At 38.6% G+C, this 24,682-nt stretch overlaps 1 protein-coding gene and 1 long non-coding RNA gene across 13 annotated transcripts in view; one reads left to right on the top strand and one right to left on the bottom strand.

Moving 5' to 3' along the window:
* The window catches only part of SLC36A4 (solute carrier family 36 member 4), a 46,073-nt gene extending 30,862 nt beyond the window's left edge, over positions 1–15,211 (bottom strand). For 2 of the 3 annotated variants that reach the window (XM_074372845.1, XM_074372846.1), the window contains exons 1-3: positions 15,028–15,211; positions 2,217–2,340; positions 998–1,088 (exon numbers count right to left, since the gene is read on the bottom strand). In XM_074372845.1, the coding sequence (XP_074228946.1) occupies positions 998–1,088; positions 2,217–2,340; positions 15,028–15,079 (267 nt within the window). In that variant the 5' untranslated portion in view covers positions 15,080–15,211. Of the gene's footprint in view, positions 1–997; positions 1,089–2,216; positions 2,341–15,027 lie in introns of those variants that run through there. The other variant, XM_045508979.2, reaches the window with a different exon arrangement.
* A 49-nt stretch (positions 15,212–15,260) lies between these two features.
* LOC105083505 (uncharacterized) overlaps positions 15,261–24,682 on the top strand; it is an 85,365-nt gene continuing 75,943 nt past the window's right edge. For all 10 annotated transcript variants that reach the window (XR_012509779.1, XR_012509783.1, XR_006721247.2 and 7 more), the window contains exons 1-2: positions 15,261–15,413; positions 15,873–15,996. This is a non-coding gene — a long non-coding RNA (uncharacterized LOC105083505). The remainder of the gene's footprint in view (positions 15,414–15,872; positions 15,997–24,682) is intronic.

Consider the following 24,682-nt stretch of genomic DNA (forward strand, 5'->3'; position numbering starts at 1 on the left):
CAAACCTATGAATGTAGAGTATAGACATGCAAAGTAGGATGGAATACAACATCATATTTAACATCAGGTGGCAAGTCTGTGACTGTCAGTGTCCCACCATTACAATTATACGCAACCATGAATTCTTATCTAAATGACTGAAAGCACTGTATCATCTGGGATTGTGGGCAATCTACTTTTATAGATTGCTTGCTGAACACTTACTATGTGTGAGAAACACTGCCTAGAAAATAAGTATGTGAAAAAGTGGCATGTAAAAAATTTCAAGTGTTTATTTACTAAAATTAAAATACCTGGATATCTGAGACAAAATACTGCCAAAGTTTATTTTTATAATCAGAAATTTTTAAGTTTCTGGAAATTAGGCTGGACAAAGTAAAATGCAGAGAAAGATGATAGTTAAAACTGTTCTTTAGAAAACTGGTCAGTTAAAAAAAAAAGTTAAATGTAATTTCATTACTTCATAAGTGAATTCTCCCCCACCACAATTCTCTATAATTAAAATAATTGGCTCTAACAATATTTTGAATATCTGTTTTCAAAATATATTGATATTCCTTTTCTTAACCATTATTCTTTAAATCTGAAAACTACCTATATTATTTGGAACCTAAAAAACTATAAAATTTCACCAATATAAAAAATCTGCTCTATAAATATATTTGTTGATATGACTATATTGCTTAAATTCCTGAAAATGCAAAAAGAAATAAGATACAATCATATCTGGAAAAATCAAATACTGCTTTAGGATCTTTCTGTCAAGTATTATAAACAAGCAATTAAGGAGAAATAAAAAGAGCAATTAATTCTCATTTTGTTAGATATTATTATCATAGTTCACATAATTTTATCAATACAATAGCTAAATGATTATCTAATTGTCACCTGAGCAGCTTATATTTGACTAGGCCAGATGTTAACTTGTAATTTTTGCTGCAAATTAAGAGTGATACCTGTATTTTAATCACAAAGACATTACAAAGACAAGTCTTACCACTATGCCTGCATTTTTTATTGCCAGTGGAAGTCCTAAAAGGCCAGTTCCAATATTTCCTTTAAGGAGATGCATCAGAGTCTGTACAAACCTGTAAAGTAAAAGTTATAAGATTTAAGTATTTTAGAATAAAAGCTACTAAAAATCACATGATCATGGGTCTAGCATTAGAAGGGAACTGAAAATTAATCTAAGGCACTGAATCAAATAACATCTCCATTCAACCATAAGTTGAATGGGCCAGAAGTCATATTTGGTTCAAGTCCTATCTTTGCTACTTAAAAGAGGAATACAGAGGGTTATTATGGAGATTACATAAAAGTACTTTTGAACATATTAAAGTAATAAAGAAAAGGTAACTTTCTCGTAAGATTCTCTGCTGCTATGATATTCAGAACAACACTGAAGATCATATGCAGCGAGGCTGGTAAGATAGCAATTTATTGCACTATCAATGTAATCATGATTTTAAACATGTTTGAAATATCATGATCAACCTCAGAGGAAGTTAATTGAAATTTCTAAAAACTACTCTAAAACTATGTCTATCATCAGGAAGATAAATACTAATTAACTTTCAGACGTCGTGAACTCCCAAGGGATTTCACCTGAGAAAAGTTTCTAAGAGGCATTTGAAGGAGGTCTCTTGATTAAGAAAGAGCAAACTGGGAAAAACAGCGCAAATTTTCAACTTACGAAACAGAAAAATCTTGCTTAAAATTTTTTCCTAGGTTATACTATTCTGATCAATTAAAATGCTACTTTGCTTAACTGTTAAATTACTATTAGAATAATAACTTAAATGTATTAATGATGATAAAATAATAATTTAAAAAAAGGTTTAAAAAATGTTCCACTGCTTCCCTGAGACCATGCCTTTGTTTCATATCATTCACTTAACATAAAGAAGTGTTTACTACCCAACCGTTTCAGAAGCCACATCTCTTAAAATTTCTATTCCTCTCAGTCAAGCTCCCTTCTTTCAAGATCCCCAGCATTTGATATGTACCATCACTGTAGCAATTCCTACACACTGCTCTGTAATTTAAATGTGTTTCTTCCTTCCCAAATAGACTATAAATGCCTTGAGGGTGGGGGCTCTGTCTTATCCATCTTTATGTCTTCTGTAGCATCTAGTTAAGTGCCATGCCTATAGAAGATGAGTACAAGACATATACTGAATGAAAAGAGAAAACAGCACATACACCCTAACACTTACGAAATGCCCCCTTGATCATCAAGCTGGTAATGCTTCTGAACAGGCAGGAGTTCTTGCTCATCTTCCTCGTCTGATGTCCCATCGAAATTCTGCTCATTTATTAAGGGCCTCATTACATCCATATCTTTAAAAAGAAAAACAAAGTGCTTCACTATCATTTTAAAAATTGGGTTAAAACTGGTATAAATTAATTTTTTAATAACAGGACATATTATTTGCACTCATCTTTACTATTTCCATCCTAAGTTAATTCACATTAATACTCTTGAGTTTCAGTATGTTTAAAAAGAAACAACTAGACTTATTTGCTGGATATTTTGCTTGGACTAAGCAGTGCAGAGTGAAAAGCATAAACAAGTATTCAGAGCAAAATGTTTTCTGCCTTGTCTACATGAGGTTTATAGTAAATGGTGACAATTATGGGGTGAAAATGTGAAGAGACAAATTTTCATCTCTTGTTAGCTTCAAGTTATACTGAATACATAAATGGCAATCATATTTTAAATACTTTAAGAAAATTATAAACCCTCAAAATCTTTAAATTTTTAGTTATCAAAATTTGTTCTTATATCCAGCAATTTTTAGCATGATTTTTCTCCTTCCAGGGAGAAAGACAATACCAGTCATTATTGCCCTGTTCTAGTAAAATTCACTAAATTCAAATTTATTGAGATGACAGATATGTATTAGCAACGTCTGAAGTACGGGATATTTTTAAAAAAGTGAAAATTTGTTCCATTCAAATACATACAACAAACCTGTGTAACAGGGAACTGGAATAACCTAAATGATTTAGTTGGGAATGACTGACTGACATATGACTTTTTAAAACTTTTTATTTTGGAATAATTTCAAATTTACATTCAATTTGCAAGGATAATACCAAAAACCTCCTAAGCATCCTTTACACTTTCACCAAATTTTAACATTTTGCCATGTTTGCTTTTTCTCTCTCAAATGTACGTCACTTTTTATAAACTATTTGAGAGTGGGTTACACACATCATGCCAATTTACTCTATTGATAGCATGTATTCCCTAAAAACGAGAATATTCACATTACAGTTATCAAATTCATCTGACTTAATATTGACCAATATTTTTGTTTAATCTGCATTTTATTTTCCAATGTCATCAACTGTACCGATAAAGTTCTCTTAGTAATTTGTTTCTGTGCAGGATCATGTGTTGCATTTAACTGAGTTATTCTACTACTTACCTTTGCCGTTTTATCTTTTATGATGCTTTTATTCCTCTTTTTTTCCCTTACTCTTTTACTATCTTGTTTGTCAGTTTTAAATGGGCTCCTCTGACTTCCACCCTTACAACAATTAATGGTCTTATTCTGCTTCAGCCTTTCTGTGTCTTATTCTCCCATTTTTCAGTTGTATTCTTTCTACTTTGGCAACACATATAACGCTTTACATGCTGTTATTCCAATCATGTCCCCACCCTTGCCTAGCACTTATAGCTACAATCAATATAGTAAATGCTTGCTCTCAGTCCTCTGTTGAAGTCTCCTCAATTGTCTCTTGGCTGGAAGAAGGTCATGCTCCTGGAGAATGTGCACCAGAATGACTGGTAGGGCTTGCTTAAACACAGCTTGATAGACTCCAGCCCAAAGCTTCTGACTGAGCAGGTCTGAGATGGATCTGAGGACACACATTTTTAACAGGTTCCCAGGTGATTCCGATGCTGCTGGTCTGGGTACTACTCTCTGAGAAGCACCGCTCCAGCAGATCCCTCAGGAAGGGCTCATGCACACAGTATTCCCTGAGTTTTTACATGTTTTAAGCTATTTCTCTATAGCCTTGATATGAAGGACAGCTAGACATAACGTCCCTGGCTCACACTTTCTGTCCTTGGGTTTCTTGACAATGCTGCTCCACTCTCACCTCACTTTGTATGCTCCTCTTGAGAAGTCTGGTGTCCCACTCATTTTCTCAGCCATTATGGAATTTGTTCTTTTTGCTTGAGGTCCTGAGGAATTTTCCCTTGTTTTGAAAGTCTAATGATCTTACTGGTAAGTCTTGGGATTAAGCACTCCGAGTCAAAAAGGACACAGTGGGCCTTTTGGATCTGTAGATTCAGGTTTTCTCTTATTTCTGGAAAATGTTCTTAGAGTACATCTTTAAATGATTTGGTTCAAATATTTTGTTTTTCTTTTCTAGAGGCTCCAATTACATGTTGGATCTTACCTGTCTTCCATTTCAGTCACTTTCTCTAGGACCCTTTAAATGTCTTTCTTTACCTCATTTAAATTCTTCTTTGAAATTCAATGACTTAATTTTTTATTTCAATATATTTTCTCTTGGACACCTGGTAATTTCTTCTTTATTTATGATTTCTCCTATTGCTGGGCATTTCATGGACAGGGATCCTAGTTTGAGACTATTTCCTTCTGTCAGCACAATGAAGGTCAGTTTATTTAATGGGTGATGTTGAGTTATGAAGGGTTACTGGCATGTCTTCTGGTCTTCGTCCATTTCTTCAGGATTCCATTTCTTCAGTACTCCACCCCCCACCATTACTTCCTTTTTTCTCTTTACTTCCAGGTATCTGAAGGGCATCTCCACTGCTTTTTTTTTTTTTTAATCTCTTTCTCCTCCAGAAGCAATGTTTTGCCAAGGCTGCCCCCTCTATTCCTGCTAATGTTCAAATTCCTTCCCTGTACTCAGGGCTGTGAATTACCAACTCCTAGACCTGACCTCTGTTTAGACTTTCTTTTTCTAGGGAGATTTTCACTGTGCTTCTTCCAAGCCTCCTGCTTCCTCCTCCTCTTTTCCACAGAGATTTTAAAGACCCCTCTTCCACTCTCCAGGCTTGAAGCAAGAACAGGAACTCTGTTTGAAGTTTGCTATTTATTTTTCTATTTATAGACTATTTGAAGTTTGTGGTATCCTTGGTCTCCTACTAATGTTAAAAGATTAATCTCATGAATGTGTTTACTTGTGCTCCTAACAGATTTTCGGGGAGGACATGTGGAGAGATCAGCATTCAGGCAGCTGCCATTAACCCACTGCTAACTGAAACTCAGCACAGAATTTTTTCATAAGAGTAAAGTTATGCTTTAAGATGTTGGAAGATTCTTTAGCTTTGTAATATATTTTGAAATCAGGAAGTACGATCAGCTTTGTTCTTCTTTTTCAAAATTGTTTTGGCTATTTAGGGTCTTTTGTAATTAAAACAGTATTATGCTGGCATAAAGACAGACATGTAGACCAATGGAACAGAATGGAAAGCCCAGAAATCAACCTATGCATATATGACCAACTGATCTTTGACAAGGAGCCAAGAATACATGATGGGGAAAAGGCAGTCTCTTCGACAAATGGTGCTGGGAAAACTGGATTTTCACTTTATAAAAGAACGAAACTGGATCTTTACTCTATACCATACACAAAAATCAATTCAAATGGCTTAAAAGCTGTATATAAAACTTGAAACTATGAAACTCCTACAAGAAAACATAGGGGGAATGTTTCAGACATTGGTTTTAGCAATGATTTCATGGATATGACACAAAAAGCACAAGCAACAAAAGCAAAAACAAGTAAGAGCGACTATGTCCAAGTAAAAGCTACGGCACAGCAAAGGAAACAGTGAAAAGCCAACCTACAGAGTGAGAGGACATATTTGTGAACTATATATCTAGTAAGGGGCTAATTTCCAAAACATATAAGGAACTCCTACAACTCAAGAGGAAAAAATCTAATAATCTGATTAATAAATTGGCAAAAGATTTGAACAGACATTTCTCCAAAGAAGACATACAAATGGCCAATAGATGTATGAAAAGATGTTCAACATCACTAACCATCAGGGAAATGCAAATCAAAACCACAATAAAGTAGCACTTCATGGATGGCCATTATCAAAAAACAAAAGGCAAAAAGTGTTGGTGAGGATGGACTGGAACCCTTGTACACAGCTGGCAGGAAGGCAAAATGTCACAGCCACTATGGAAAACAGTATGGAGATTCCTCAAACAATTAAAAACAGAACTAGAATGTGACCCAGCAATCCTACTTCTGGGCATTTATCCAAAAGAACTGAAATCAGGAAGTTGAAGAGATACCAGCATGCCCCTGTTCACTGCAGCACTTTTCACAATAGCCAAGATTTGGAAACAACCTAAATGTCTATCAACAAATGAATGGACAAAGAAAATGGAGTATATACATACAATGAACTATTATTTAGCCTTTTTAAGGAAGTCCTGCTGGAGCTCTGTAGAATAGTCTGAAGTCAGGAAGCATGATTTCTCCAGCTCTGTTCTTCATTCTCAAAATTGTTTTGGCTATTTGGGGTCTTTTGTATTTCCATACAAATTTAAAAATTATTTGTTCTAGTTCTACGCAAAATGCATTTGGTATTTTGATAGAGATTGCATTTACTCTGCAGATTGCACAACGGAATACTGCTCAGTCATAAAAAAGAAAGAAATTTTGCCATTTGCACCAACATGGCTGGACTTGGAGGACATTATGCTAAGTGAAATAAGTCTGACAGAGAAAGACAAATACTGTATGACGTATGTGGAATCTAAAAAATACAACAAACTAGTTAATGTAACAAAAAAGAAGCAGACCCACAGATTCAGGGGACAGACTAGTGATTACCAGTAGGGAGAAGGAAGGTGGGAGAGGCATTATAAGGGTATGGGATTAAGACATATACAAAGATTAGGTATAAAATAAGCTATAACAAGGGAAGTATAGCCAATATTTTATAATAACTATAAATGGAGTATAACCTTTAAAAATTGAGCCACTATACTGTACACCTATAACTTATATAATATTGTACAGCAACCAGACTTCAATTTAAAAAAAGAATTAACAATGCCTTATAAAATAAAACACTCTTAAGCTATGGACAGAAAACTACCTAGACAAAATTATTTCTATTTACAAATGGAAGAATATAGATGAATAAGAAACACTACCTTCATTCAATATTATAAACCATACATCAATCACCATATGTATATATTAACAGTGCATAATTGGAACAGTCTTAGACAATGCTTGTATGCTCTCTGATATTGCCTAGACAATTGTTTTAACCTCAATTTCCTAACCGAAAATCAACCTAAATTTCCAGCTATAGTTAGAATACAGAACAATCACATTCATTTAGCAATATGTATTGAAATCTTTGTGTTTAGCAATATGTATTGGTTAGCAATTTGTATTGAAATGTTTATCCTTTTCACCTAGTAATTCCACTTCTGAAAATCTAGTATATGAAGAAAAGGATTTCTGCAGAAAGATGTTAATTGAAACATTCTGTATGTTGAAAATTTGGAAACAACTTACATGTGCAACAATCAGGAAATTGCTAAATTAACTATAGCACATCCATTTTATAAACTATGACACTGACATTAAATTATGGTTTTGAAGTTTGAATAAAACAGGTAAAGTGTATCAACTGCTGAGTAGGAAAAAGCTGGACAATCACAGTATGACTGCAATGATGTTTTAAAAAGTTAAATAGAAACGAAAGAAAGGAAATATATCAAAATGTAAGTTTAAAAAAAGTAAGTTAGCAAGGATATATACAGACAATGAGAGCATGAGTACTTTTTTCTGTCTTTCTCTGGAAAATGTAAAAATAAGAAGAAAGTAATAAATTTGCATTACTTTTAGAATAGCAAAATAAAGGAAACCACTTATTTATATTTTGGCAATGGATAAAATAAAAGAAAGTGGAAACCATTCCTTTTTTAAAAAATAACATAATGTTGCCACCAAGATCTGTAAACTACTACATAAGATAGGAATAGTAACTATTTTATTTATTTCTGAGGTGGATAAAATATGCATAGCAAGAAACCTTCCAGAGGTCCCCATCACCTATGAAATAAAGGAAAGACAGATTAAGGAAACCTGTATCTTAACAACTCTACCAGTGCTTTTCATATAGACACCCAATTTTTAAAATTCTTTTTAAAATTAAATAATATTTCATCATTGTAGAAAATCAGGAAATATATAGATAAGCAACAATTTTGAAATTAAAATTACCTTGCCACTTAGAAATTACCACTATAACATTTTAGAGTATACACAAACAGGTCAACAATGAAATCAAAGAAGAAATTAAAAAAATACTTTGACACAAATGACAATGAAAACACAACCACACAAAATCTATGGGATGCAACAAAAGCAGTCCTAAGAGGGAAGTTCATAGAGATACAGACCTTCCACAAAAAACAAGAACAATCTCAAAAAAAAAAACCAAAAAACCCAAACACCTAAAAGAATTAGAAAAAGAAGAACAAACAAAACCTAACGTCAGCAGAAGGAAAGAAAAATAAAGATCAAAGAGGAAATAAATAAAATAGAGATTTAAAAAATTAGAAAAAAAATCAATCAAACCAAGAGCTGGTTTTTTAAAAGAGTAAACAAAATTGACAAATCTCTGGCCAGGCTCACCAAGAAAAAAAGAGAGAGGACACAAATAAACAAAATAAGAAATGAAAATGGAAGAATATGACAACAAATATACATATATTCATGTATGACTGAAAAACTGTGCTGTAAGCCAGAAATTGACACAACATTGTAAACTGACTATAACTCATTAAAAAAATAAAATAAAAAAGAAATGAAAGTGGAAAAATTACAACCAACATCACAGAAATATAAAATAATCATAAGAGAATACTATGAACAACTATATGGCAATAAATTAGACAACCTGGAAGAAATGGAAAAGTTTCTGGAAATATACAGTCCACCAAAACTAAGTCAAGAAGAAATAGATCATTTGAACAGACCAATCACTAGAAGTGAAACAGAATCAGTAATTAAAAACCTCCCTGCAAACAGAAGTCCAGGACCAAATGGCTTCACTGGGGAATTCAATCAAACATCAAAGAAGAGCTCACATCAATCCTTTCAAACTCTTCCAAAAGGCTGAAGAAGAGGTAATACTCTCAAACTCATTCTGTGAACCTACCACCATCCTGATACCAAAGCCAGACAAAGACACTACCAAGTAAGAAAACTATAGGCCAATATCATTGATGAACATAGATGCAAAATCCTCAACAAAATATTAGCAAACAGAATCCAGCAACACATAATGAAGATTATATACCATGATCAAGTTGGGTTCATCCCAGGAACACAAGGATGGTTCAACATATGCAAATCAATCAATGTGACACACCACATCAACAAGAGAAAAGGACAAAAACCACATGACAATCTCAATAGATGCAGAAAAAAACATTTGACAAAATTCAACATCCATTTACGGTAAAAACTCCAACCGAAGTTGGTATAGAGGGAATATATCTCAACATAATAAAAGCTATTTATGACAAACCCACAGCCAGCATAATACTCAACAGTGAAAAGTTGAAAGCCTTCCTGCTAAAATCTGGAACAAGACAAGGATGCCCATTCTCACAACTTCTATTCAATATAGTATTGGAAGTTCAAGCCACAGCAACTACACAAGAAAAAGAAATAAAAGGGATCTAAATTGGAAGAGAAGAGGTAAAACTGTCATTATATGCAGATGATGTGATACTATACATAGAAAACCCTAAAGGCTCCACACAAAAACTACTAGAGCTGATAAAAGAATTTGGCAAAGTAGCAGGATACAAGATTAACATACAGAAATCAGTTGCATTTCTTTACACTAACAGTGAAATATCAGAAAAGGAAAGTAAAGAAACAATCCCTTTTAAAACTGCATATGAAAAAATACTGAGGAATAAATCTGACCAAGGAAGTGAAAGACTTACACTCACTAAGGAAATTAAAGATGACTTAAAGTAATGGAAAGATATCCCAAGTTTTTGGATTGGAAGAATTAATACTGTTAAAATGGCCATACTACTCAAAGCAATCTACAGATTTAATGTGATCCCTACCAAATTACCCAGGGCATTTTTCACAGAACTAGAACAAATAATCCTAAAATTTACATGGAACCACAAAAGACCTAGAATTGCTAAAGCAATACTGAAGAAAAAGAATGAAGCTGGAGGACTAACCCTCCCACACTTCAGACAATACTACAGAGTTACAGTAATCAAAGCAGCATGGTATTGGTACAAAAACAGACGTATGGATCAATGGAACAAAACAGAGAGCCCAGAAATAAACCCATAGGCTTTTGGTCAATTAATCTTTGACAAAGGAGGCAAGAATATACAATGGATTAAAGGCAATCTCTTCAGCAAATGGTATTGGGAAAACTGGACAGCTGTGTGTAAATCAATGAAGTTAGAATATTTCCTCACACCATACACAAAAATAAACTCAAAATGGCTTAAAGAATTAAATATAAGACAAGACACTATAAACCTCTTAGAAGAAAACATAGGCAAAACATTCTCTGACATAAATCTTAGCAATATTCTCCTAGGGCAGTCTACCCAGGCAATAGAAATAAGAGCAAAAATAAACAAATAGGACCTAGTTAAACTTATAAGCTTTTGCACAGCAAAGGAAACCATAACCAAAACAAAAAGACAATCTACGGAATGGGAAAAAATATTTGCAAAAGATGAGACTGACAATTTTTAATTTCCAGAATATATAAACAGCTCATACAACTTAATAAGAAAAAAACAAACAACCCAATCCAAAAATGGGCAGAAGACCTAAACAAGCAATTCTCCAATGAAGACATACAAATGGCCAACAGGCACATGAAAAAAATGCTCAATACTGTTAAATATCACAGAAATACAAATCAAACTACAATGAGCTATCACCTCACACCAGTCAGAATGGCCATCATTCAAAAATCCACAAACAATAAATGTTGGAGAGGGTGTGGAGAAAAGGGACCCCTCCTATACTGTTGGTGGGAATGTAGTTCGGTGAGGCCATTGTGGAAAACAGTATGGAGATTCCTCAAAAGACTAAAAATAGACTAACCATATGATCCAGCAATCCCACTCCTGTGCATATATCCAGAGGAAACTTTAATTTGAAAAGATACATGTACCCCAGTGTTCATAGCAGCATTATTTACAATAGTCTAGACGTGGAAACAACCTAAATGTGCATCTACAGATGATTGGATAAAGAAGTTATAGTATATTTATACAATGGAATACTACTCTGCCATAAAAAATAATAAAATAATGCCATTTGCAGCAACATGGATGTACCTGGAGACTATCATTCTAAGTGAAGTAAGCCAGAAAGAGAAAGAAAAATACCATATAATATCACTTATATGTGAAATCTAAAAGAAAGACGAACTTATTTACAAAACAGAAACAGACTCACAGATGTAGAAAACAAACTTATGGTTACAGGGGGGTTGGGGGGAAGGGTTGGGAAGGGATAAATTGGGAGCTCCAAATATGTGGATACTAACTACAATATATAAAATAGATAAACAACAAGTTTCTAGTGTAGAGCACAGGGAACTATATTCATACTGCAAGAATACCTTGCAGTAATCTATAATGAAAAAGAATATGAAAATAAATACATATATGTATATGCAGGACTGAACTATTATGCTGTACACAAGAAATTGACACAATATTATAAACTGACTATACTTCAATAAAAAAAGTTTAAAAAAATCATCAGATAAAAATATGTATAAAAAAATACAGTATACACAAACATATACACTCACTCCAGTACGTTGTCATTCAGTCCTATGGCTTTAAATTATTATCTGTATGCTGATGACTTCCAAATTCATTATCTCCAGACCAGACCTCTCACTACCTCTAGACATAAATATAACTGCCCACTCAACAATCTGCACTTTCATGTCTAACAGACAACTCAAACTCAGCATGCCTCAAACTGAATTCCTGATCTTCACCACCAAACCCGCTCCTCTTGGCTTTACCCTTTTGTACTGGTTATCTATTACTGCGTAACAACTTACTGCTGTCATCAGGAGGCCTCAGTTCCTTGCACCACAGGCCCTTCCTTATGGCAGCTTGAGCACCTTCACAATATGGCAGCTGGCTTCCCTCCAAGTGACTGACCCAAAAAAGAGACAGAGCCGGGGGGGGGGGGGCGTGTATAGCTCAGTGGTAGAGTGCATGACTAGTATGTGGGAGGTCCTGGGTTCAATCCCCAGTACACATAAATAAATAAATAAACCTAATTACCGCCCTCCAAATAAATAAATAAATAAAAAGAGAGAACAAGGCACAATGTCTTCCAGGACCTAGCTTTGAAGTCAAACATCATCACTTCCACCACAGTCTGTTCATTAGAAGCAAGTTACTGAATCCAGCCCACATTCAAAAGGAAGGAAATTCAAGTTCCTTCTCTTAAAGAGAGTAACATCCAAGAATCCATAGACATATTATAAAACCACCACCACATCTCAGTTGATGGCAATTTCATTCTTCTAGACACTCAGGTCCCTGGAGTCCCCCAGTCTCCTCTGATTCACTTCCACCCCTCATTTAATCTGTTAGGAAATCACTCTGGTTCTACTTTCTATATATATTCAAAGTCTAATCATTCTCTCCCTCGCACTGCTGCTACCATACTGCTGTGAAGGACACGTCCATCTCTTTGCTGAACCGCTGTAATACCCTTCCGTGTCTACTTTTGCCCCTTACAGTCTACTCATCACACGGCAGCCAGTGTGATCCTTTTAGGATTTAAGTCAGATCGTGTCTCTCCTCTGCTGAAACCTTGCACTGGCTCCCCAGTCTCTAAGACTAAAAGCCACAGTCCTTACGTGGACCTCCAAGACCCTACATAATCTGCCCTCATCACCCCTTGGTCATTCTGCTTTACTCTTCTTGGCCATTCTGCTTTACTCTTCTTGGCCTCTTCACTGTTTCTGTCTTTACCCTAGCTGTCCTTTCTGCCTGCAACTGTCTTTCCTCAGATATCCACTTGATGATTCCCCCAACTCTTTCAAGTCTTTGCTTAAATCCCATCTTTTCAAAAAGGTCCATTCTGCCAGTTTACAGAATACTACAAACTGCCCAGCCCCTACCCTCACTCCTGACTTCCCTTATTCTGCTCTTTTTTCGGTAGCACTTTAAGCCTAATACACTATAAATGAACTGATAATTGTCTTTGCTGTTTATTGTCTGCTTCCTCTTACTAGAATATAAATTCTATGAGAGTAGGAATTTTGATCTGTATTGTTCACGAATAAATCCCAAGTGCCTAAAACAGGGCTTAGCACATAGAAGAAGCTCAATGAATATGTGTTAAATTAATGAACAGACATAACTTTAAAAAAATTAAAATAATTTCGAAACCTTTTTCAGTTAGTAAAAATGTATAGGGTGAACATCTTCCTGTATGACTTTAAATGGCTATTCAGCATATGACTATATGGCTATATCACAATCTACCTAAACAATTTCCTTTAACTGCACATTTAGATAGTCACCAGATTTTTTCTTTCATAAATAATGTAATGAACATCTATTGACAGGTTATGTGACTTATTTCCTTGGGAAATATTTCTACAAGTAGAAATGCTGGGTCAAAGGATATGTGCATTTTTAAGGATAAACATATTATACTGCTCTTACCAGCAATGCATGAGAACGCACTCACATCCTCCACATCCTCACTAAGATGGGTTTATTCATGAATTTAAAAGTCAGATAAACCTGGGTTTGTATCTGGGTACTGCCATTAATGAGCTTAAAATTACTGTATCTATAAAAACAAGAGATAATTACTGTACCTATCTCACACATTGTTGCAAGGATTAAAGGAGACAAAACATATGTAAAGCACTTAAAACGCTTGACACTCAGTAAACATTCAAAAAAAGTTACGTTTATTTCTACCGTTACTGTGACTTGCAAGAAATCAACTGCAAAGTGCCCTGCACATTACTACAGAAGGGTCAACCTATTAGTTAAAGTATTTCTTTATTCAACTTCTCTTTTAACCGTTTAATCCTTCAGCATCGGATTAAAAATATTCCTAAATTTAATGCATTTAACTGGGAGGAACAATATTATGACTATTCTGATCCCTACTTTTGTTTTCCTTTTGACAGCGGAAACCATAAACTATGTTTCGCATTTCGAGTCGTCCTGAAGATAAGAGACCAGAGGAAAGCAGGAAAACAAACTTTTCCAAGTGAGCCAACTACAGGTATCTCCTGTCCAGTCTGGCCAGCACGTCCTGCTCGCCACTCCTGGGGTGGCAGAGGGTAAATTAAGGATTCACCAGGGACTCCGAATGGGGCTGAGGAGTTTGAAAAGCCAAACTATAACAACTTCCTTAAAGCAATGTAGGAAAAATCCAGTGAGAGTCACAGCGCAGGCTCTGGTTTGCTTTTGATGCGTACACACTGCGCACGCCACCCGTCAACACACACACACACACACCCGTCCATTTACACACGCCACCCGTCAACACACACACACACACACACCCGTCCATTTACACACGCCACCCGTCAACACACACACACACACACACACACACACACACACACACACACTCCCGTCCATTTCTGTGAGACGTCGCCTCCGATGTCAGTGATTTTCCAAGCCTTGGCTCATGTCACTGTCCCGGAGAGGTTTGCTTGGGTGGTTTTACATTCAAACCCGTGCCAGACCCACAACCCTGAAAGCCCTGACCCCCAGGAAACCCCAATAACAGCAGGAAAACTACCCGGCGCTTCTCCCCGTCTAGGGACAAGCAACGTGAACCCGGATGCGTGGGGCAGGTCGGCACCCTCAGGGACCTCCGCACCACCTCCCCGGCCGAGGCCGAGCGCGGGCCCGGAACATCCGCGCATCCCGCGGACGCGCATCCCCGCGCCACGTCGGCCGGCGCCCCCCGCCCGCACGCAGCACCCACCGAGCTCCTCGCGCCCAGCCGCCTCGGCCGCCGCCGGCGCCGCCGCTTCCATCTCTCCGGGGTCTCCAGGACGCCGCCGCTCCGGGGCGCTCTCTCCCGCCGCTGCGTGGCCGGCGTCAGGCCGAGGCCTCCGGGACTGAACGCCACACGCATCCGGCGCCCGCCTCCCGCCTCCCGGCCTCGCGCTCCCCACCCCGCCCGCGCGGCGGAGAGCATGCGCAGTGGGGCTGCCGGCGCCGCCGACGCTCCGGGGCGCGAGGAGCCCTCCTGGGGTTCCCTGGCGCTGCCAGTGAGGGGCGCTCGGGGTAGAAGACGGGGACGAGAGGAGGCCGGGCTGGAGAAGGCAGGATAACCGGAGAGGAGGGACGTGTTGGAGATAACTGAGGGTAGAACTGGCAGATCCAGGCCTATAGCTCCCTGGCGGGGGCCGGGGTGGGGGGGGGAATGGGAGAGTATCTTTAAAGCTGACCACGTACTTAAATTTGAGGAGCCCATCAATTTGCAAGTCTTTAGCGTTCTATAAGTCACCCTGAAGACTGCTGAGTAGGACGGGATTTGCCCCATGTTGGGGTTCTAACTGCTCCTTGGTTATTGGTCTCTCTCTGCTTCTATTTAGATATAGTGTACCCTCAAATAGCATTAATTTAGTTAAATAGTTTTACTTTAAGGATTTTTCAGTGCCTTTCCAAGATGCTTGACTTAAGTCGCAATGCTGAAAGGAAATAAAGGTTAAGAGTGATTTTATGGATGCAGGGTCAGATACTCACAAACGCCATACATGCATTGTCTTGTTTTATTCGCATGACAAACCGGTGAGGTAATACTAATGTATTTCCATTTTACAGATGTGGGATCTAAGCACACAGAGCTAAGTAACCTTCCCAAGGATAGTGAAGTAGTAAATGGCAAAGATGAAATTCTGTCTGCAGCCGGACTTGGGGCTCTCAATATGCAAAGCTTGTCTCTCAGGTAGGTACCAATTAATATTCATCAGTGGATGAAGCAGGCTTCTGGATAGAAATGAAAATGTTTTAATTTTGAAATTGCTCTTATTTTTTTCATTTTACCGTTTTTTAAAGTCAGGACACAAGACACGACTTTTATTTCTGTCCGTTCTATTTCAGTAGGGTTTTCTGAGGGAAAACTTTTTGTTTTTGTTTTGGTTTGATTTGGTTTTTTTGGTGAGGGGATGTCTAACTTCTGGGATCACTGATATAACTACATGGTGATGGTGATAAATATTTTAAATGCTAAGATTTTAAAAAGTACATAATTACATAATAGCTCTATTTTTCCTCCTGTTGCATCCTTTGTAGATTTTGCTAGTGGTTTGTCAAAACCCTCTGTTTTTCTTTAGATCAACCCCACACACATACATATGCAAACACCAAAGAAAGGTTTTATTTTAAAATGTTCCTGAAACGTAACAAAGATGTAAGGAGACAGAGATAAAAGAACTCTTATCTTGGATCGTAACTTGAGGAATAGTCCCTAACCCGTGTTGGGGTGAGGCACCTAGTTAGAGATCAGTGGGAGAGAAGCAGGCATCAGACAGGTAATTGTCCAAGAAAACACCCATTGTAATGAGAAGACTTGGATCAATGTGTTGAAAGAGCAGCGTTATCCTTTGAGTGTTAAAGAGGGATCAAAAGCCATTGTCCTCTAGTCTCAGCATCAGGAAAAGCAGATCTGGCAGAGCGGATGGAAAAAAGGTCTGACTGTGATGGAGGCCTGGGCGGAGGCAGGCAGCCAGGCTCAGTATGGAGATAAGCCACGTGATAGGCATAATCACAAAATTCAGGAGAGCTATGGTTTCACATATCACTACTCGAGAAGATATTCACTGTGACTTTTGCTCCAGGTCTTACAAGTTGGAAAGGGGTGTAAGGGAAAGCTGTGTTAGAATAGAACCAGCATAAAGAATCTGTTTGAACCCTGACAGATTCCTTTTTTTTTTCCTTTCCTCACTTTAACTTCCTGGATCATAGCTCAGTTACTTCCTCCTTTGTAACCACTGTACTTTGTTCACAGCTCTGTTTAACACTGCTCCTCTTGTATTATAATTATTTCTCTGTCTGAGTCTTATGCTATGCTGTCAATGCCTGCAAGAGAGAAGTTGTGTCTTTGTGTCTTTGTCTCAACAAGGCCTAGCAGAGTGCCCTGCATGTCCTAGTGACTCAATAAATAGGTATTGAAAGTTGTTAAATATAGCCTCATGGATACATGAAATGAAATATTTAGACATCTTTGATTTACCCAAACACATATATGGGATACCTCCCCTTGTGCTAGGGACTGTGCTGGATGCAGGGTCTGTGATGGCAAACGATGCTGGTATGAACTGGAGTCCGTAGTTTGGTATAGGAGCACACGAAAGAAAAGAACTAAACAGACAGTGAAACCACAACTGAATGCTAAACAACCATCGAGAAAAAGACTGGAACCTAGCGAAAAAGGTCTTCTGCAACTGGAAACTTTATAAAGAGGGAACCACGGCACGATGGTAGGAGGGGCGTGCTTGCGATATAATTGGGCCCCACACCCCCCAGGTAGGCGACCCACAAGCTGAAGAATAGTTAAGTGGCAGAGGTCCTCCCACAGGGGTGAGAGCTCTAAGCCCCACGTCAGGCTCCCCAGCCCGGGTCCTGGCACTGGGAAGAGAAGAAGACCCCAGGACGTCTGGATTTGAAGGCCAGCGGGGCTTGGTTCTGGGAGCCCCATGGGACTGAGGGAAATGGAGACTCCATTCACTTGGAAACCGTACACAGACACCCACATGCACCAGGTCCAAGGGCAGAGGCAGTGGTTTCATAGGAACCTGGGCCAGGCCTGCCTGCTGGATTTGGAGGGTCTCCTGGGGGCGTGGGGGATGGCTGCAGCTCACCCAGGGGGCATAAAAGCTGGTAGTGGACATTCTTGGAGTGCTAATCTACATGAGCTTTCCTGGAGGCTGACATCTTGACTGGGTCATTAGCAAGAAGACCTAGCCCCGCCCAACAGTTTGTAGGGAAGCCTCAGGCCAAACATCATACAGGGTGTGAACAGCCCCACCCATCAGCAGACTTCCTAGTCACAAAGGCCTCTAGACACAGCCCCACCCACCAGAGGTCCAGGACCAAGCCTCACCCAGCAGTGGGCAGGCACTGGCTCCTCCTGCCAGGAACCCTGCGTAAGCCTCTAGTCCAGCCTCATCCACCAGGGGCAGATGCTAGAAATAAGAAAACAACCATCCCAAAGCCACAAACACATAGAAAGGTAGATGCTATGAGGCAGCAAAGGAATATCTCCCAGGCCAAGGCACAAGATAAAATCCCAGAAGAGACAAGTGATGTGTTTGAGTTAATTCTTACTTTGTGGTTGGCTTTATTCCTTTGATAACTATGTAAGTTTAAAGCACTAAAGCTCTAAACGTTCTTAGAAACAATGAACAATACATATATATAAATTAAAAAATGTATGTGCAGTTAAAAAAAAGGAAATGATCTATCAAGTCATGAAAAACATGGAAGAAACTTAAAAGACATATTACTAAATGAAAGAAGCCAGCCTGAAAAGGGTACAAACTGTACAATTCAACCCAGTGACATTCTGGAAAAGGCACAGCTACAGAAACAATAAAAAGATGGTGGTTTCCAAGGGTTTGGGGGGAGACAGGGAGGGATGAATACACGGAGCACAAGGGATTTTCAGGGCAATGAATTTATTCTGTAGGATGCTATAGTGGTGGCTACATGTCACGATGCATGTGTCAAAACCCATAGAATGTACAACATCAAGCGTGAGCCCTAATGTAAACTATGGACTTTGGCTGATAATAACGTGTCCATGTTGGTTCATCAATTGCACCAAATATGCCGCACTGACGAGGGATGTTGAGGGTAGGGGAGTATAGATGTGTGGGTGGGGAGGGCTCTGTGGGAACTCTGTATTTTCCGCTCAATTCTGCTGTGAACCTGAAACTGAAAAAAATAAAAAATTCTATTAATTTAAAAAAAGAACTAAAAACATAAGCTATGTAATGGCAATTGTCAGTGAAGAAAATGGAAGCAGGGTGCTACTGGAGAACCTGCTTTAGATTGGGTGGGCAGGACAGTCTTCTCTGAGGACATTTAAGCTGGCACCCCAAGGTAAGACGGTGTCGGTTAGATGTATGTAGGAAGAAGAGCAGTTCAGGCTGTGAGAATAGCCTTCCCCATTTTTCAGACGGAGAAAGAGTTGTGTTTTAGACATGTTGATTTGAGACACCTGTGGAACATCTAGGTACCATTACCTTTTGTACAATAGCTGGATCTCAGACGTTTCTTTGTGTGTAAAATAATTTTACCAACCTCACAGGTTGTTGTGAAGATTTAATGAGGTAAATATTTAGAGCATTAGTCCATTGCATAGTTCATAGAAAGGATCAAATAAACAGCGTATTAGTTAGGAATTTTTGTTGCAATAGAGAGAGAGGCCCGCTTAAACTAGCTTGAGACAGAGGGGGAATTTGAGGAGGATATTGAGATCCCCAGGACAGAGATGGCACTGGCGTCAGGAACAGCTGATTTTGATGCCTCTGAGATGCTCCTTCTCCTGTCATGGCTTGTCTCCGTGCATCTGCTTGTGTATCTGTGCAGGTTTTTTGCTACTGAACTCCTCTGCTTCTCAGGTTCACCTGGCAGGAAACATGGTTCCTCAAAATTCAATTTCTACGTTTTATAAGTCAGGTGTCCAGAAAGATACTAGTTTCTTTTTTTTTTTGGTTTCAGTTTTAAAATTTCTCGGGAAAGAATTGTGATTGAATCACCTTGGATCAGGTTCCCATCCTATAATAGTCATGCAAGGGGTGAACAGGGTCATAGACATGGTAGGTACTGATGAAACCATGTAGGTGACAGTGTGGAGAAGGGAACAGTTTACAAAAACAGAACCTGAGCTGATCAAATCCTAGGTGTCTACTCTACTTTGACTCCTCTTTCACTCTCTTACATTTTCAATGTAGACAGATATCATTCACTCTCTTGTGTTTCCAATGTAGATAGAGATAATTTCTCACCATCTTCTAACTAATGTCCACCTTAATGACTTCTGTATTCTATTGAGGAACTCAGGGAACATGCTGACCAGCACTGGTCCTCTTAAGAGTTTCTTTGTTGGAGTAATCATTACTGATAACCTTACTTTTATTACCAATATGTTTGTTTTATTTAACCGATTTATTAGAGTAAAATTAACTGAAAACTCAGTGCCTGGAGGAAAGAGATTGCAAGTAGAAAAAGTTTAGCTAAAAAAAAAAATTCTGTGATAGTCTCAAATAAATTTTTTTAAAAAGTAGTGCATCCGTAAGAAAAGAATAGAATGTTATAGAAAAAGGAATGTTCAGGAATGGGAAGTAGAACAAAAAGATAAAAAGAAAAGAAAACAGGAAAAAAAATAAAATTAAGGATTCTTCCAGCAGGTCCAAGATCTTAATACAGAAACTTGAGAGATAAAAGAGAGGAAGAAAAATCAAAGTAATAATACAGCAGAATTTCTCAGAATTGAAGACTGTTTCCAAATTAGAAGAATTACTTAATAGACACGGAATGCCCAAGACAGCAAATGAAAACAGACTTAAGCCAAGACATATCATTGTAAAAATTTTAGAACACTAAAAATAACAGGGAGATCCTAACACTTTCTTGAGATGAAAAAAATAAAAGGCAGGGTGTGTGTACCACATCCAATTAGAATTACATCTAACTACCCAGTAGCAACATAAAAAACCAGAGGACCGCAGGGCATTGCATTGCACCTTAAACACACCCACCCTGGAATCCCATATCTAGCCAAACTATCAGTCAAATGAAAGTGTAAAATAAATACATTTTTAAGACCTGTAAGAGGTCAAATGGCATACTTGCTATGCTCCTCTCCTTAGAAAGCACAGGAGGAATGCTCCATCACAATTGAGGAGGAAACCTAGGAAGACGTTGCCATGGGATCCAGGAAACCAGAGATTCCACACAGGAGAGGTGAATCCCAAGAGAAGGCCAGAGGGAAGCTCCAGGTCACAGCTGTGCAGCTGGCCCAAAGAGCGGGCAGTCCAGATCGGGGCAGAAGGACAGAAGGCACCAGGAGGGGATACCTTTAAGAACAAAATGTTGATGGGACAAACTGAAGTGCAGTGCGCCATCTTCCTTGGCAGTGAATAATACATGTAGAGTCGTACTAATAAAAGCACAAAATTGGACTTTAACAGAGAATATATTACAACTTTGGAGATGTGGGTGGGGTGGAGAGTAATATTCTATATGAAGGCTCTGTAGAAGAGCTAAATTCTCACTCTTCATGGTTGAGAGAAAATAAATAATATCTAAAACTGGAAAATTAATACTACCACAAGCATATTATTTAGAAATATGGAGGTAAATACCAAATACCAAACTTCCAACAGAGGTGTTGGAAGTGGTTGCCTGTTGAGAAAAGGAATTGTAGGGAGAATGAGTCAAGAACTTGTTTTTCATTATGTCTCCTTGGATTCTTTAAGTACGCGATAAAACAAGCACTAAACTTACAGAAAGGGAAAGTCATGGTCCTTGCCAGTTACTCATTTTTGTTAAGATGAATATTCAAGAAGTCATCTGTAATGTGAAGTTTATAATTTTTTTAAACTTATGTTTTCTTGTTCTGAGGTTATTTTCAAATTTTTGGTTCTTCATGTCAGTTATCTCTATGGCCAGGGAGATGGCTGTCAGAATCTGCTTGTGAATGGCTGGGAAAGACCCTGAAGAAAGTAAATTTTCTGAAAAGTCCTTTGAAATTTTATAGTCAAAATGAGAGGGTACGTTCTTGTTAAAGACAGCTGACCTACAAGAAATTGATTTTTAAAATATGAATATACTCAACTACTGCTATATCCTGCTTTAAAATTATGTATATGCAGAATTATATCACCAGTCTTAATAAATTATGTCTTTTTTTCATTTGGATTGGGAAAAGGTAAATTCTCCACATAGTGTGACATTTATTGAAAATGCTGAATTGAAATATTTGTTGTTTCATTGATGGACCTAAGGACTCCCTAGAAAAACATAATACTTCAGAGAAAAAGGAAGGCCAAACTGAGGAACTGGTAAATAATTAGAATTACTGTTTACTCCCAGATCAACCATACTTAGTGTCTTTTCCCAGAAATTTGGAGCAATACAGTTAAGCTTGGAACATGTACCACTGAGCATGCAAGGCAGTGGCATTGGAAAAATCCTCTTGGCTATAAGCAGACTGAAACATATTTCTGAAAATGTTCAGAAAGTTTATATTTATAAAGCTTTGAGCATTTCTGAAAAATTCTTGAATTCTTTGCTCTCCACCCCACCAAGGTGGAGCTAGACTTTGAAACCTAGTCCGTGTATTCCCTTCTTTGATGTGACGATTGTGACTTCATACCGTTTATGCGCTGGGCAAAATGCTGCGCACCTGAGAGCACTGTACAGTTGTCTCGCATCTCCCACCTTGCCCTGGGCCCAGAAGGCTGTCCTTTGTAGAATGTTCAATGGGCTTCCAGTTTGTTTTGATCACTGGAGTCAGTGGGAGGAGGTCATAGGACAGAGGTGAGATGGGTCAGGAATTCATCCCTCTGGTACCCTCCTTACTAAGGTGCTGCAGGATGGCCGTATCCCTCTGTGAAAGTCACAGCTTCTGTCCGGCAGCCCTCTCCAGGGTCCCTGTAAATACTCCTCCTGTTGTGGGCGGAGGCCTAGAGGCAGGAATGCTCCCCCTCCTCACTGCCTGCCCTAGGATGCCACATCCTTTCCTGTTGGTCTTCCTAAAAACCCGCCAGCCCTGATCATTGTAAACAGTTCCCCTCCTCAGGTCTCCTCAGTTAGCAGCTTGTGTGAGTGTTTGCCATCTGTTTCCTGGTGAGACCCTTATAAATGCACATACATAACCTTATTTACTTCCCTGAAAAGACTTCACGTGTAATCTCCAACTTACAAATGAAGAAACTAAGAGTAGAGAAGTTAAGCGATTTGCTCAACATCCACCAGTAGGCTCAAGATTCAACTGCACTGTCTCCAGAAACATTTATTAAAGCAATGGGAAATCACATCTCCATGCCAGAAAATTCTTAAAATGTGGAATCTTGTGGGCTTTCATGGCCACGTCAGTAACTTGTTGGGGATGGTTATTGTCAGGTAGGACAGCAGTTACTGAAGCAGCTGTTGCCTTGATTTTGGCCAAACACCCAGGCCCCTGACCAAAAAAATAAAGCATGCTGGATAGAGTGGGATCAGAGTGCCAAGTGAGAGCCCCTCTTGTATGTCACTCACTCTGCCTATCCATCCATCATCTCCAGCCTCCTCCCTTTCTTCAGAGCTGTTAAATTGGAGTCCCTTCCTCTCATTTTTCTTCCCCCGTCCAGTTCCTGGAGGGCCCCACTGAGGATATAGTGTCCTAGGGCCGAGCCATCAGATTGTAGATTATCTTGGAAAAATTGTCCATCGAGGCTCCATTTTTCTGCCGTTTGGCTGTGGGGCGAAGATGGGGCTAAAAAGAGGGAGTAAGATGGTAAGAGCTAGGTTTGTTTAGTTTAGTTTGATCCCCTAAACCAGATTCTTGCTCTTTACCTTTTCTTCTCTGTTGAAAAGGTAAGAAAAGAAGAGTCCTCACATCACAATGGTCTAGTTAATTTTGTTAAAAATAGTAATAGTAATAAGTGAATTGCATTCATAAACTACCTCATTTATCCTACACACAACACTAGGGGGCAGGTGTTATATTACCCTATTTTTCAGTTGAAAAAACTGAGGCTTAGACATTAAGCAACTTGCCCAAAGTTCCACGGCTGAAAACCAAGTTCAACTGCAATGCTGAGAGGCGTGCTGCAAACCACTGAGCCTCACGGCCACACGAGGGAGGACCTGACTCCTGTGCTGGTGAGTCGTGGGTGCACTTCCACCCTGTGGACCACTGGTTGGTGGTGTGATTAGAGCGTTGCACATGTCTGTCTATCCATTCTCATATAGCTAATGAAAAGTTAGGAAATCAGTTAATTGAGCTTCAGTTGGGGCTTACCTCTGACATAAATGTCACTACTTACTGATTCAGCACTGTCCTCTGAAAATACTGCTCTTTGAAGGGCAACAGAAAACGCGAGCTTCATGACAAGTGCTAGGAGACACACACTTACTTTCCCACATGTTATTTGTTCCTCTTGGTATTTAACATAAATGGTAAGAAGGCTTTAAAGCTTGTACTTAAATAAATCCCAAGTGACCCCCAGAAGGCTCAAAAGAAAAAGAGTGCTTTCAAAAATGTGCTGCTTTCCATTTTAAGCATTATGTATTGGTTAAATATTAACCTACACGGAAATTATTTAACCTGTGTTGTCTTCTCATGAAACTGTTGTCATGCTGAGTACAGAAGTCTGGGTTTTCTCTGGACACTAAGAATTCATGATCCTCACGTGTAAAATTTAACTTGATAAGTCCCCTCTGTTTCAAGATGTTAACGTCATGGTCTGTTCTGGGATTTGCTCTGACAGGCTGTGTCAGTCAGCTTTTGTGTAGCGTACTTCTTATCACAGTTCAAAGGGAGTATGTGAAAGACTCACATATGGTAAGTGGGTCACCAGAGACACATCCTAGAATTCCTGCCACTTAGAACACTTTCCATGGTGATCTGAGGAGCTGGC

The sequence above is a fragment of the Camelus bactrianus genome, chromosome 10, assembly GCF_048773025.1.
Source record: "Camelus bactrianus isolate YW-2024 breed Bactrian camel chromosome 10, ASM4877302v1, whole genome shotgun sequence".
In the NCBI taxonomy this organism is placed as follows: domain Eukaryota; kingdom Metazoa; phylum Chordata; class Mammalia; order Artiodactyla; family Camelidae; genus Camelus; species Camelus bactrianus.